Source organism: Rhinoderma darwinii, chromosome 2, assembly GCF_050947455.1.
Source record: "Rhinoderma darwinii isolate aRhiDar2 chromosome 2, aRhiDar2.hap1, whole genome shotgun sequence".
Lineage (NCBI taxonomy): Eukaryota > Metazoa > Chordata > Amphibia > Anura > Rhinodermatidae > Rhinoderma > Rhinoderma darwinii.
The window spans coordinates 213,220,963-213,235,959 of NC_134688.1; the positions used below are offsets into that span (position 1 = coordinate 213,220,963).

Consider the following 14,997-nt stretch of genomic DNA (forward strand, 5'->3'; position numbering starts at 1 on the left):
ATGCCAAGACAACAACAGAAAAACTATTTTGTCCGATAAGGCCAAATATAGCCTGATCTTCAAGGGATTAATTAATTAAAGGGCTTTTCCCCAGAATCATAACTATCACCTATCCACAGGAATATGGATATCCACTCCTCACTTCAAACACGACCCCATTTTTTTCCACAAAATTTGCTATTATTGATCAAAAGTAGTAAAATAAAAAAATACATATTTAGTATCGCTGTAATCGTATCGAGCCATAGAATAAAGATAACGCGTTAATTATGCAATACGGCAAACATTTTTAAACTCCAAAAAGAATGGTGGAATTGCTTTTTTCTTTCCAATCCCGCCAGAAACGGTTAATAAAAGTTCATTATTAAGTTTAATTTACGCCAAAATGATGCCATTGAAAAATACAACTCATCCCGCATGTCCGCAAACCGCTACATCAACAGAGGAAATAAAAGTGATGGCTCTCTGAATGCGCTGTTGAAAAAAACAAAAAATGGGTTAAGGTGATGGGTGAATAGCATGAAAAAGAAAAAAAGATGTAATTGCTTTTTTTGAATTTTCCTGATAGTAAAAAAACTCCGGATCTACTTTTCTTTTCTATTTATATTACGGAGAATTCATTAAAAAGAAGTCTGGATGGTGGACTTTATCTTTCATCATCATTCATTACTGATAGTAAAATGTAACATAAATAGATCTGCTTTAAGTATATCTGAAAGCATCCTTTGGCCTCACATGAAATAAACTGAGATCAGTGGCAGCAGAGAAATTTGCCTCTACTACTTTGAATGTTTTAAGAATCTGCCTTTTCCCTGTCGATATATGATATAACACCAAGCAAAAAGAAAAATGCAGGATCCACCGGGCACCACCAAAACGAGAAGGACTGAAGTAAAAGCTCAAAAGGATAATTTAATGAACGTGCAACGCGTTTCAAGGTCGGTCTGACCTCTTCCTCCGGTACATACAAATGTCCACAAGCAGCAAAACCGCACAGTGTCGGAAGTGATGCAAATTATTTCGCAAACTGCGAAAAATACATTGTTAATACAAATTGGATAAAAAGTATTGAATGAAAGATATATAGTCCACTAAGCAGGGGTGATGATTTTATATGTAATATAACCTATACATACAGATGCAATAGAAAACCTGTTTGAATAAAAAAAAACGAACTAATTTATTCAAATTAATTAGTTAAGTAATTTAAATACATTTTGAATTTTTATTTTTTTGATTCAAACATGTTTTCAATCATATGTTATGTTACATATGAGATCATCACACCTGCTTAGTAGACTATATATCTTTGATAAAATACTTCTTATCCAATTTGTATTAACAATGTATTTTTCGAAATTTGTTAAATAATTTGTATGTACCTGAAGAAGAGGTCAGACCGACCTTGAAAAGCGTTGTACATTCATTAAATTATCCTTTTGAGCTTTTACTGCAGTCCGTCTCATTTTGGTGGCACCCGGCGGATCCTGCATTTTTTTCATTTTGCTTGGTGCTATGCCACTTAAGATTTCTGGATTGAGGTCTGCAGGCGGAGCAGCAACCACGCTGATCGGAGGGCTGAGAATATTCTATACACGCATCCCAGAGTTGTACCTGATGCTTTGCACAACTCTGCCAGTTGATTTTCTAACCCTTCTTTTTCACTGCACTATGGAGCACTTTTTGTGTTAATCTGATAATATATGAAATGTCTTTTTGCAGCCCCCCTTGTAAAGATGAAGCAAGCCTTAACAAAGCTGAAGCAGGAGAACGTACAAATGGATATTAGGATCGGTGTCGTGGAGCATACGCTGCTGCAGTCAAAGCTGAAAGAAAAATCAAACATGACGAGGGACATGCATGCTACAGTTATTCCAGATTCTTCTATTGGGGATTATTAATCATCAAATATTCCACCTTCAAAGGAAAATAAAAATCTAGATAATGTCTATAAATAAATTAAATGTATATTATATTTGTCAAATCCTTCCTTATCCACAATCAATCCACAATGTGCGCGGTCTTCCTTACGAAAAGCTTAAATGTCTCGATCAATGTTGCAGCCAAGTCTGAAAGCACGATTTTTTTCTATGATGTCAGACCATTTACTTTCCCCCAACTTGCACATAAGGCAGCCTGTCTTGTGTGATTCAAAGCAAGGGCACATGTACGTGTGCCCTGCGTACAAACTCTGTCAGGTGCCGTATGTCTGGAGATATTCTACTCTAAAAGGCATTCCACAATTGTGTTTCTGTTGGGTTTCCACCCAATCCGTATCCTCAACTACATCTATGGAAGCCTTATTACAGCTCCATAGAAAACGGAGTGGTAATAGGGCCATGTGCATGAGCCCTAAGTCATCACAGGACTACACCTTTGAAATAACCCAATATATATATATATATATATATATATATATATATATAGAAAAATAAACTTTGCAGCACTCCAATATGAAAAAAGTGGTGGTTTATTCACTCCAGATACAACAGCAACGTTTCAATCCTACAATAGGATCTTTATCAAGCCTAGTGACACATCTAATACTGCAAACATATATAGGGTTGAGACTACTTTGCATAATTGGTCTCATTACAATATAATAAAGTGTTAAGTGCATAAAAACTTGATTAATACATGGTTTAAGGTATCATTGTACATAATAAACATGATACAGAAGGTGCATATGTGCATATACAATAGCGTGAACAGCAATATACAATACAACAAACGTTAAAAACAACTGATTAAATCATAATCATTTATGCCTCAGTGGTGTTGAGATACATCATCATGAACCCACTCACCAATCATAACTTCAGATGCATCAGGTAGATCATTAGTATGTAAAGCCCTAGGCATACATAGTAGCAGTCAGCTGCACAACTCATGGTAATTAGGATGTGATACATCCGTGTAATCCCCAGAGGCGGAAATGTATCGTTGCTCAGCAGCAGGACGCATCGAGCGCATCAAAATTATGTAATGCGTGTCAATGTGTTCCACTGGTCTGATCATGTGTATAACGGCATCACAAGTTGCCAGGCAACTGATGCAGATATAACACGGATAGCAGATAGCACGGCTATGTCAGTCAAAAGGTCTAAATTGCAGAAAAAGCAAAATACATTAATACATGCTCCTCATGGTAAGTAATGGAGATATCGAAAAGTAGCGTTACAGTATTATATTATTATATCGGCTTATTGTAGATGATCCACACGTGGGTACACAGATCTCTGTCCACTGTCACGTGTCCAGAACGACCTTATTCCCAGAACCACATAGCAGCGTCTTCACGTGCATAGGATGTCCCGTCAACCTCACCCGTGTAATGGACCAAAAGTGTCACATCAGCGACATCGTATCTCAATGAAGAATATATATTTCCCAATATTATAATATCTCTACATCACTTAAAACCAAGAATAGGAGACTAGAAAAAACTCAATTAAATAATATACATATTTCATTGATATAATAGGACCAAAAGAACAACATAGCCATGCCAAGTATCAATTACACAGTAACTTTATTATTGAAAATAATAGAGGCGATTCCAAAATTCTGTTGGGAGTGGTATTCAGATCTAAAAGAATACAGAAAATATATAAAAATTAGTATTCATCAAACATTGACAAAGAACTCATAATTAAAAGAATATAAATATTAATGTGTCATCAATCATCATACAGAAGAGGACATCAGAGAACCCAAAAGATGGAACAGAGACATGAAGGCATCATCTGGCTATCCTGTCTACAGCAAATTCTACATTGAGGCCAAAGGGTTTCAGTGTATTTAATAGGAATATCCACCTCAATTATTTTTTATGTAGAGCCATATGTCGGTCACCGCCAAACTGTAATGGTGGGATATGATCCAAAATCATAAATGTTAGGTCCCTTTCATTATGACCAAATTCCGAGAAGTGCTTAGCTACAGGCAAGTCAAGTTTCTTTTTACGTATCGAGAAGCGATGATTATTTAAACGAGTTTTAAAGGCACAGGTGGTCTCCCCCACATATAGGAGGTCGCAGGGACACCATAACACATATATGACCCAGTCCGAGTCACAGGTGAAGTTGTGTCTAATTTTAAACTGTTCTCCAGTAACTGGATGTCTAAAGGATTCACCTCTACACATCAAAGAACAATTAACGCATCTATAACACGGAATATTACCAGGTTTTAGAGGTTTAAGGATGGATTCTGACTTTCTTTTGTTCTGGCATTCTAGTTCTCACCAGTCTATCACGAAATTTTGTGAACATCTATAGGACATAAGCGGATTGTTATTCAATTCATCAATATGCCCAAAGCTGTTACTGATTATTGGCCAATGTCTATTCACAATTTTATAAAGATCTCCACTTATATCATTATAAGTCGAGATAAATGGAATGCGTTTCTGCTTTCTATATATTGAAGATTTTACAGGCTGTAACAAAACTGTCCCTCACTGTATTATCAATCTTCTTATGTGTCCGCAGTAGTGATTTAGGGTAACCTCTCTGCAGAAAATTCCCAGTCATGATGTCTAATGATATGTCCAGATCTTCCTGTCTGTCAGTGTTACGTTTGGCCCTAATCATTTGACTATACGGCAAAGATCTGACCATATTTTTCGGGTGACAATTGTCAAATCTTAATAAGGTGTTCCGGTCGGTCTCTTTGGTATACATTTTGGTTATAAGTGTATTATTGTCAATCAGTACTGTGACATCCAAAAATTGGATGTTATCCATAGAATGTGTCATAGTAAACTGGATGTCCTCATCTAAGGAGTTAAGAAACTGGTGAAAGTCAATTAGTGTAGTGACAGTGTCGGTCCAAATGAGGAAGATGTCATCTATGTATCGCCACCACCTCAAAACATGTGAGAAGTGGTGGGATACATAGACCGACATCTCCTCAATGCTGTCCATAAAAATATTGGCATAGGTTGGAGCCATGTTATATCCCATGGCAGTTCCTTTCAGTTGGATATAATAACGATCTTTAAATAAAAAATAGAAGTCAAAATGAGTTCCACCAACGACATAATAAACTCGCATGAAGTGATGTCATAGTTTGAAGTCATTAATTTACGTCTTACAGCATCAAGCCCTTTGTTATGACTAATGGATGTGTAAAGGGAAGTAACGTCAAAGGAGACCAAAATAGATCCCTCTGGTAAATCTACTGATCTTAGTTTTTGCAAAAAATCAGTGGTGTCCCTGATATACGATTTAGAATTAATAGCAACATTTCTTAACACTTTGTCCACAAAGATGGAGATGTTACTCATTAATGAACCCTGACCAGACACAATGGGGTGACCTGGAGGGTTCATTAAATCTTTGTGGATTTTTGGCAAGAAGTACAAACAAGGAGTGACAGGAAATTCGACCATGAGAAATGTATGTAGCATCTGATCAATTATACCTTCGTCCAATGCTGTCTTAATAAGTGAAGTAATTTTATTTGTAATGTCTTGTCTAGGATCACATTTTAATATTCTATATACATTGGTGTCTGATAGTTGTCTATAGCATTCTCTCATGTACATGTCTGAATCCATAACCACGATTGCTCCGCCCTTATCCGCAGGTTTTATTATGAGTTCATGGTTATGGATCAACTCTTCTAATGCCATAATATCAAGAGTAGTCATGTTAGGCTGTTTAAAGCCATGTTCATTTGTTTGGGTCCTAAGTGTGGTAATATCTTTCTGCACAAATTCTCTAAAGGCTTCTATCGCATGTGATGTTACAGGAGGTTGAAACAAGCTTTTATTGAATAATCCCAGTTTGTTAAGTGACAACATTGGGAGAGTATCATGAACTACTACATTAATAGGTTGTGTCTCAAACCATACCTTCAATTTAATAGCTCTAATAAAACTGTATATATCCAACTCTAATTGAAACCAATCGACATGTTGGTTAGGGCAAAACGACAACCCCTTAGATAATAATTGTAATTGCATATTAGACAACTGATGACTGGAAATATTTACCACTGTTTGGGCAGAGTCCTTTTGTTGCTGTCTTGCAACGGTTTCTGCCCCTTCTGGTATGTTGATTTCTGAAAGCGGGTTCTTCCTTCCTCTATTTCTCCTGCGACCTGCTCGTCTGGTTTTCTTCTTTTTGAAATCTCCAACGGATTGGAATCTAAAAAATCTTGATCCCTTCTTGTAGGGTTTTTCTTAGCATACTCTTGAATACAAAAGTCCCCCTTGTTGTGAACCAGTTCCCGACTTCTTTTATTCTCCCGCCTAAAGGCACCATCAGCATAGTTGAGAGAATTATCCCATGTATAGACGCGTCCCATTGAATAATCTGTTTGATCACGGAACCATTTCTTTTTCTTGGTTTCTTCTATATCCATCCTTACTTTATTGAGTGTCATGCGTAATTTATCCATATGAGTGTTGAAATCTTCTACCTGTATGAGCGTTTTTAGAGTACTCTCCAGGTCTTGAACCTTCATTTTTAGACCTCTCAGATCTCTCTGTAGAAAGTCCATATTAAGTAATATAGTTTCCAAGGCATACTTGCTTGCAAGCTGTTCATTTTTACTCCTAAACTCCTCGTGTTGCATATGCATGGTAGGTTTAAGTTGAATTCTCATCCCCCGTGGGATCATGTTGTTCCTGTAGTACTGTCCCAGTGTAAGTAAATGAAGTTCAACATTGATCAAACGTCGTGATTCAAATTCCAGATTTCTCTTGATGTCGGTTGTAGAAGGAATGCTCAAAAATGACACATCACCCTCCGCTCCCCTTAAAATTCTCGTGATGTCCTCTTCAGTAAAAACAGTGGTATTGGATGAAGTACTCCCAACAGGTATATTGACCTGCTCCATATTAAGAAAACTTAGGGGAGTTGAAGAACGTGGTGCAAGCTAATGGGATCCAAATATAGCAAAAAATAAAGCAGCAGCACTCACACAGAAATAGTTGATCAGGTTCCCAGCAAAACGTCCCGATCCTCGGACGAAATGTAATGTATAGAAAAAGAAACTTTGCAGCACTCCAATATGAAAAAAGTGGTGGTTTATTCACTCCAGATACAACAGCAACGTTTCAATCCTACAATAGGATCTTTTTCAAGCCTAGTGACACATCTAATACTGCAAACATATATAGGGTTGAGACTACTTTGCATAATTGGTCTCATTACAATATAATAAAGTGTTAAGTGCATAAAAACTTGATTAATACATGGTTTAAGGTATCATTGTACATAATAAACATGATACAGAAGGTGCATATGTGCATATACAATAGCGTGAACAGCAATATACAATACAACAAACGTTAAAAACAACTGATTAAATCATAATCATTTATGCCTCAGTGGTGTTGAGATACATCATCATGAACCCACTCACCAATCATAACTTCAGATGCATCAGGTAGATCATTAGTATGTAAAGCCCTAGGCATACATAGTAGCAGTCAGCTGCACAACTCATGGTAATTAGGATGTGATACATCCGTGTAATCCCCAGAGGCGGAAATGTATAGTTGCTCAGCAGCAGGACGCATCGAGCGCATCAAAATGATGTAATGCGTTTCAATGCGTTCCATTGGTCTGATCATGTGTATAACGGCATCACAAGTTGCCAGGCAACTGATGCAGATATAACACGGATAGCAGATAGCACGGCTATGTCAGTCAAAAGGTCTAAATTGCAGAAAAAGCAAAATACACTAATACATGCTCCTCATGCTCCTACGTTCATTAACCCCTTCCCGACATTTGCCGTAAATGTACGTCATGGAAAGCATTGACTTCCCGCAAAATGCCGTACATTTACGGCAAATGTTTGGCACCGGCTCAGAAGCTGAGTCGGTGCCATCATCGCCGGATCTCAACTGTATCATACAGCTGACATCCGACTGTAACGGCGGGGACCGAAATTAGCTTTGATCCCCGCCATTAACCCCTTAAGTGCAGCGCTCAAACGCGATCGCTGCACTTAAGGTGTTTGCAGCTCATCGGAGCCCCAGCAATGAAATTGCCGGGGTTCCGGTGGCTGCAATGGCAACCGGAAGCCTAATACTGGCCTCCCGGTCTGCCTAGCACCGAAGCCGGTCAAGATCCGCCCGGCGGCGGAGCCTGATCGGCTTCCGTAGCTGCTGGCAAGATGGAGCTGGGTCAGGAGCTGATCCGGCGTCATCAGCGGTGGAAATCAGCTGTACTGTACAGCTGACATCCACCTGTAACGGCAGGAACCGGAGCTAGCTCCGATCCCTGCCATTAACCCCTTCGATGCAGCAATCGAAAGCGATTGCTGCATCGAAGCGGTTACTAGCAGATCGCCAGCCCCGACAGGCAATCGGGACTGGCGACTGCTGTTATGGCAACAGGAGACACAATGGTCTCCTGCTCTGCCATTACGGAAGCCGATTAGGCCCCGCCGGGAGGCGAAGCCTAATCGGCTTGCTGTCAGTGAATGACTGACAGATCTAATACATTGCACTACATAGGTAGTGCAATGTATTAGAAAAAAAAAAATCTGACCGTTGGACCTTCAAGTCCCCTAGTGGGACTTGAAGAAAAGTGTAAAAAAAAGTGTAAAAAAAAGTGCAAAAAATAAAAGTTTGAAAACAATAAACGTTTCAAGTAATCAAATAAAACACAATCCCCCTTTTACTCTTATCAAGTCCTTTATTATTGACAAATAATAATAAACCATATGTATTTGGTATCGCCACGACCGTAACGACCTGAGGTATCAAAATATTATATTATTTATTGCACGCGGTGAACAGCGTAAAAAAAAAACGTAAAAAACTTTACCAGAGTTTGTTTTTTGGTCACTTTGCCCTACAAATATTAGAATAAAAAGTGATCAAAAAGTCGCACATATCCAAAAATGGTACCTATAAAAACTATAGCTCGTCCCGCAAAAAACAAGCCCTCATACACCTCCGTCGACAAAAAAAAATGAAAAAGTTATGGTTCTCACAACTTGGCGACAGAAAAAATACATTCTTTTTACAAAAGTTATTTTATTGTGCAAAAAGTTGTAAAACATAAAAAAGTGCTATAAATTAGGTATCGCCGGAATCGTACTGACCCGCAGAATAAAGTTAACATGTAGTTTATAACGCATGGTGAACGCTGTATAAAAAAATACGAAAAAAGCTGTGCCAGAATTGCGTTTTTTTGTTTACCTGGCATCCCAAAAAATAGGATAAAAAAGGTGATCAAAAAGTCACATGTACCCCAAAATGGTACCAATAATAACTACAGCTCGTCCCGCAACAAACCAGCCCTCATACCACTACGTCTATGAAAAATAAAATTAGTTATGGCTCCAATAAGTCAGGAAATAAAAAAATATGCAGTTGTGCCCGAGGGGAACATTTCTTCTGTTTCAAGAGGCGATTTATCAAGGACCTAAAATTAGGAAACCAGGAAGGGGAGAGCCCAAACATATCCGCTGGAAGCGACAGTGCCCGTATTATACCAGCACAACACTTTCCCAGCAAAATTCCCCAAACTACAAAATGTGCGGAGTGTGGACCAAAAGTGGCATAAGAAAGGACGCCATTTTTCAGTGCGACACCGGCCTGTGCAGAAAGGATTTCTTCACAGCGTAACACACATCTATGGATTATTTAATTTTTTTTATACCACCTGACTATGCCCCTTATATACTCCGCCCCGCTTACATGTACCCCCACATTATAAATGGAAACACCAGCAATACTCAAACAAATATAGTACCAAGCAAAATCCGCTCTCCAAAAGCCAAATGGTGCTCCCTCGGCTCTGAACCCTACAGCGTGCCCAAACAGCAGTTTCCTTCAACATATATGGCATCGTCATACCCGGGAGAACCCTTTTAACAATTTTTGGGGTGTGTGTCTCCAGCGTCATAAGCTTGGCATGACATATTTGCCACTGAATGGCATATCTAGGGAAAAATATAAATTTTTAATTTGCACCATCCGCAGCACATTCATTTATGGAAAAGACCTGTGGGGTGAAAATGCTCACTACACCCCTTAATAAATGCCTTGAGGGGTGCAGTTTCCATAGTGGGGGTCACTTATCAGGGGTTTCTTTTTATTATTTCACATCTGAGCCTCTGCAGTTGTGAACCAATACTTTGTAAATCGCCAAATTAGGCCTCCACTCCGCATGGTACTCTTCACTCCTGAGCCCTGTCATATGTCCAGGTAAAAGATTAGGGCCACTGGTAGGGTGTTTCTAAAACCAGGAAACACCGCATAATAATTAGAGAGCTGTCTTGTTATGGTGGCACAAGCCGGGCACCACATATTGGCATATCTATGGAAAAAATCCCATTTTCACTCTGCAACATCGAGTGAACACTAATTTCTACAAAACACCTGCAGGGTTAAAATGCTTACTACACCCCTTGGTAAATGCATTGAGGGGTGTAGTTTCCAAAATGGGGTCACTTCTGGGGGGTTTCCACTGTTTTGGGCCCACAGGCGCCCAGAAACCAATCCAGCAACATCTGCACTCCAAATGGCGGTCCTTCCCTTCTGAGCCCTGCTGTTTGCCCAAACAGCAGTTTATGACCACATATGGGGTATTGCCGTACTCGGGAGAAATTGCTTTACAAATGTTGGGTTCTTTTTTTCCTTTATTTGTTGAGAAAATGAAAAAATTTGCGCTAAAGCTACGTCTTATTGAAGAAAAAAGACTGTTTTTATTTTCACTGCCTAATTCTAATAAATTCTATGAAACATCTGTGGGGTCAAAATGCTCACTATACCGCTAGATGAATTCCTCAGGAGGTGTAGTTTCCTAAATGGAGTCCCTTTTTGGGCGTTTTCATTGTTTTGTCCCCTCAGGGGCTTTGCAAATGTGACCTGGCCTCCGCAAATCATTCCTGCTAAATGTGATCTCAAAAAGCCAAATAGCGCTCTTTCCCTTCTAAGCCTCGCCGTGTGTCCAAACAGCCGGTTATTACCACATGTGGGGTATTGTTTTACTCGGGAGAAATTGCTTTACAAATTTTGTGGTGCTTTTTCTCCTTCAGTCCTTCTGGAAATGAGAAAAAATAAGCTTAACCTAGATTTTTTTTGAAAAAATGTAGATTATTATTTTCAGGGCCTACTTCCAATAGTTTCTGCAAAAAAACTGTGGGGTCAAATCGCTCACTATACCCCTAGATAATTTCCTCAATGGGTGTAGTCTCCAAAATGGGGTCACTTGTGGGGGGTTTCCACTGTTTTGTCCCCTCAGGGGCTTTGTAAATGTGACATGGCCTCCGCAAACCTGCTAAATGTGAACTCCAAAAGCCAAATAGCGCTCTTTCCCTTCTCAGCCACACCGTGTCTCCAAACAACCGTTTATTACCACATGTGGGGTATTGTTTTACTCGGGAGAAATTGCTTTACAAATTTTGCGGTGCTTTTTCTCCTTCAGTCCTTGTGGAAATTATAAAAAATTAGCTAAACCTACATTTTCTTTGAAAAAATTTAGATTGTCATTTTCAGGGCCTACTTCCAATAATTTACGCAAAAAACCTGTTGGGTCAAAACGCTCACTATACCCCTAGATAATTTCCTCAATGGGTGTAGTTTCCAAAATGGGGTCACTTGTGGGGGGTTTCCACTGTTTTGTCCCCTCAGGGGCTTTGTAAATGTGACATGGCCTCCGCAAACCATTCCTGCTAAATGTGAACTCCAAAAGCCAAATAGCGCTCTTTCCCTTCTCAGCCACGCCGTGTCTCCAAACAACCGTTTATTACCACATGTGGGGTATTGTTTTACTCGGGAGAAATTGCTTTACAAATTTTGCGATGCTTTTTCTCCTTTAGTCCTTGTGGAAATGAGAAAAAAAAATCGCTAAACCTACATTTTCTTTGAAGAAATGTTGATTTTAATTTTCACGGCCTACTTCCAATAATTTCTGTAAAAAACCTGTGCGGTCAAAATGCTCACTACACCCCTAGATAATTTCCTTGAGGTGTCTAGTTTCCCAGATGTGGTCACTTTTGGGGGATTTTTACAGTTTTGTCACTGCAAGAGCCCTTCAAACCTGACATGGTGCCTAAAATATATTCTAATAAAAATAAGGCCCCAAAATCCACTAGGTGCTACTTTGCTTCTGAGGCCGGTGCTTCATTCCAGTAGCACGCTACGGCTACATGTGGGATATTTCCTAAAACTGCAGAAACTGGGCAACAAATATTGAGTTGCATTTCTCTGGTAAAACCTTCTGTGTTATAAAAAAAATTGTATTAAAGATTTATTTCTGCAGAAAAATATGAAATTTGTAAATTTCACCTCTACTTTGCTTTAATTCCTGTGAAATGTGTAAAGGGTTAAGACATTTTCTAAATGTTGTTTTGAATACTTTGAGGGGTGAAGTTTTTAAAATGGGGTGACTTTTTGGGGGTTTCTAATATATAAGGCCCTCAAAACCACTTCACAACTGAACTGGCCCCTGTAAAAATAGCCTTTTGAAATTTTCTTGAAAATGTGAGAAATTGCTGCTAAAGCCTCACATTTCTTTGCCATGACTAAGAGCACAGGAGCTGCTCGAAACGCGTAGGCTAGGGCACACCGCCTACTCACAATTTTTCTGGGACTGCGTCTCCCTACGATTTTTATCTGTATTACCCCAATAAAGATGGGAACAACGCTTCCTTTTTAATTAACAACTGAACTCAGCGCTGGATTACTTCCTCTGTTTCTGCTGCTAAAGTTCTAAGCCTTGTGAGGTCATAGAAAAATAAAAGGATGTTCAAAAAACGATGCCAATCTAAAGTAGACATATGGGTGATGTTAATAAGCAACAATTTTGTGTGGTATAACTGCCTGTCTTATAAGCAGATACATTTAAATTGAGAAAAATGCTAATTTTTGCAATTTTTCGCTAATTTTTGGTGTTTTTCACAATTAAATACTGAACATATCGAGCAAATTTTGCCAGTAACATAAAGTCCAATGTGTCACGAGAAAACAATCTCAGAATCGCTTGGATAGGTGAAAGCATTCCGGAGTTATTACCACATAAAGTGACACATGTCAGATTTGAAAAATGAGGCTCTGTCAGGAAGGTCAAAAGTGGCTAAAGAGGGAAGGGGTTAAATTATCCTTTTGAGCTTTTACTGCAGTCCGTCTCATTTTGGTGGCACCCGGTGGATCCTGCATTTTTCCTTTTCCTTGGTGCTATGTCACTTAAGATCTCTGGATTGAGGTCTGCAGGCGGAGCAGCAACCACGCTGATCGGAGGGCTGAGAATATTCTATACACGCATCCCAGAGTTGTACCTGATGCTTTGCACAACTCTGCCAGTTGATTTTCTAACCCTTCTTTTTCACTGCACTATGGAGCACTTTTTGTGTTAATCTGATAATATATGAAATGTCTTTTTGCAGCCCCCCTTGTAAAGATCAAGCAAGCCTTAACAAAGCTGAAGCAGGAGAACGTACAAATGGATATTAGGATCGGTGTCGTGGAGCATACGCTGCTGCAGTCAAAGCTGAAAGAAAAATCAAACATGACGAGGGACATGCATGCTACAGTTATTCCAGATTCTTCTATTGGGGATTATTAATTATCAAAGATTCCACCTTCAAAGGAAAATAAAAATCTAGATAATGTCTATAAATAAATTAAATGTATATTATATTTGTCAAATCCTTCCTTATCCACAATCAATCCACAATGTGCGCGGTCTTCTTTACAAAAAGCTTAAATGTCTCGATCAATGTTGCAGCCAAGTCTGAAAGCACGATTTTTTTCTATGATGTTAGACGATTTACTTTCCCCCAACTTGCACATAAGGCAGCCTGTCTTGTGTGATTCAAAGCAAGGGCTCATGCACGTGTGCACTGCGTACTAACTCTGTTCGGTGCCGTATGTCTGGAGATATTCTACTCCTCAAGCCATTCCACAATTCTGTTTCTGTTGGGTTTCTACCCAATCCGTATCCTCAACTACATCTATGGAAGCCTTATTACAGCTCCATAGAAAACGGAGTGGTAATAGGGCCATGTGCATGAGCCCTAAGTCATCACAGGACTACATCTTTGAAATAACCCAATATGTGTGTGTGTATATATATATATATATATATATATATATATATATATATATATATATATATATATATTGTAGATAATACTCCACTTCCTTCTTTGTTGAAAGATTTGTATTTTAATAAATGTATTCTCATTTGGTGTAATCATTTCATTTTACATATCATTTTGTAAGTGTTAATAAATCTATTTTACATATGTCATACTACAGTAAATCTTATGAGCAAATATATTGGAAAAGAGGGAATAAAATATTATTTTTACTATAAATAAAATACAGTGACTATTATTTAGATAGCTGTACTTAAAAGAGGTTGTTCTGGTTTAACTAACCCCTGGACAAGTTAATCTTGGGGGATGTTGGTTATCATGGGGGGTGTTGCTTCTCATCGGGGGAGCTCCTGTCATCTGCAGGGTTTGCTGGTGCACCATTTCGTAATTAAATGCTCATTTTCAGGGCATCACTGGCACTGGACTACAAAACACTTGCAGGGGCAGGGCTAGAAGGGTGTTTTTTTTTTTGTTTTTCAGATTACAGTATTAATCTCTCTCCAGAATCACAAGTTTTCCTAATTCCAGGAGTTTACGGTGTTCAGTAGGAAAAATCACTGACATGACCATTATATGTACATGAAAAGTAGTCAGATCTTCTGATATCTATATACCAAGACCTCCCATACTGAATTCAGAAGAGTAATATCTGAACAAGTTAGGCCCCATGTACACAAACGTGCTTTTGCGGCCGCAATTCCCCCAAAAATCCACGGGAGAATTGCGGCCCCATTCATTTCTATGGGCCCATGCACATGACCGTGGTTTTCACGGTCCGTGCATGGCCCAGGAGCCTGGACCGCAGAAAGATCGGACATGTCTTATTACGGCCGTGTTCTGCGGTCCAGGCTCATAGAAAATAATGGACGTGGCCATGTGCACGGCTCGTGATTTGCGGGCGACTCAAGGGTGACCCGAAGA

General features: G+C 39.0%; 2 protein-coding genes across 2 annotated transcripts in view; one reads left to right on the forward strand and one right to left on the reverse strand.

Annotated features, from left to right (window-relative positions):
• IFT57 (intraflagellar transport 57) overlaps window positions 1-1,973 on the forward strand; it is a 32,445-nt gene extending 30,472 nt beyond the window's left edge. The window contains exon 12 of the mRNA XM_075850367.1: window positions 1,723-1,973. Coding sequence (XP_075706482.1) covers window positions 1,723-1,901 — 179 coding nt within the window. The 3' untranslated portion in view covers window positions 1,902-1,973. The remainder of the gene's footprint in view (window positions 1-1,722) is intronic.
• An 11,452-nt stretch (window positions 1,974-13,425) lies between these two features.
• HHLA2 (HHLA2 member of B7 family) overlaps window positions 13,426-14,997 on the reverse strand; it is a 122,402-nt gene continuing 120,830 nt past the window's right edge. The window contains exon 8 of the mRNA XM_075851120.1: window positions 13,426-13,466. Within this exon, the coding sequence (XP_075707235.1) occupies window positions 13,426-13,466 (41 nt within the window). The remainder of the gene's footprint in view (window positions 13,467-14,997) is intronic.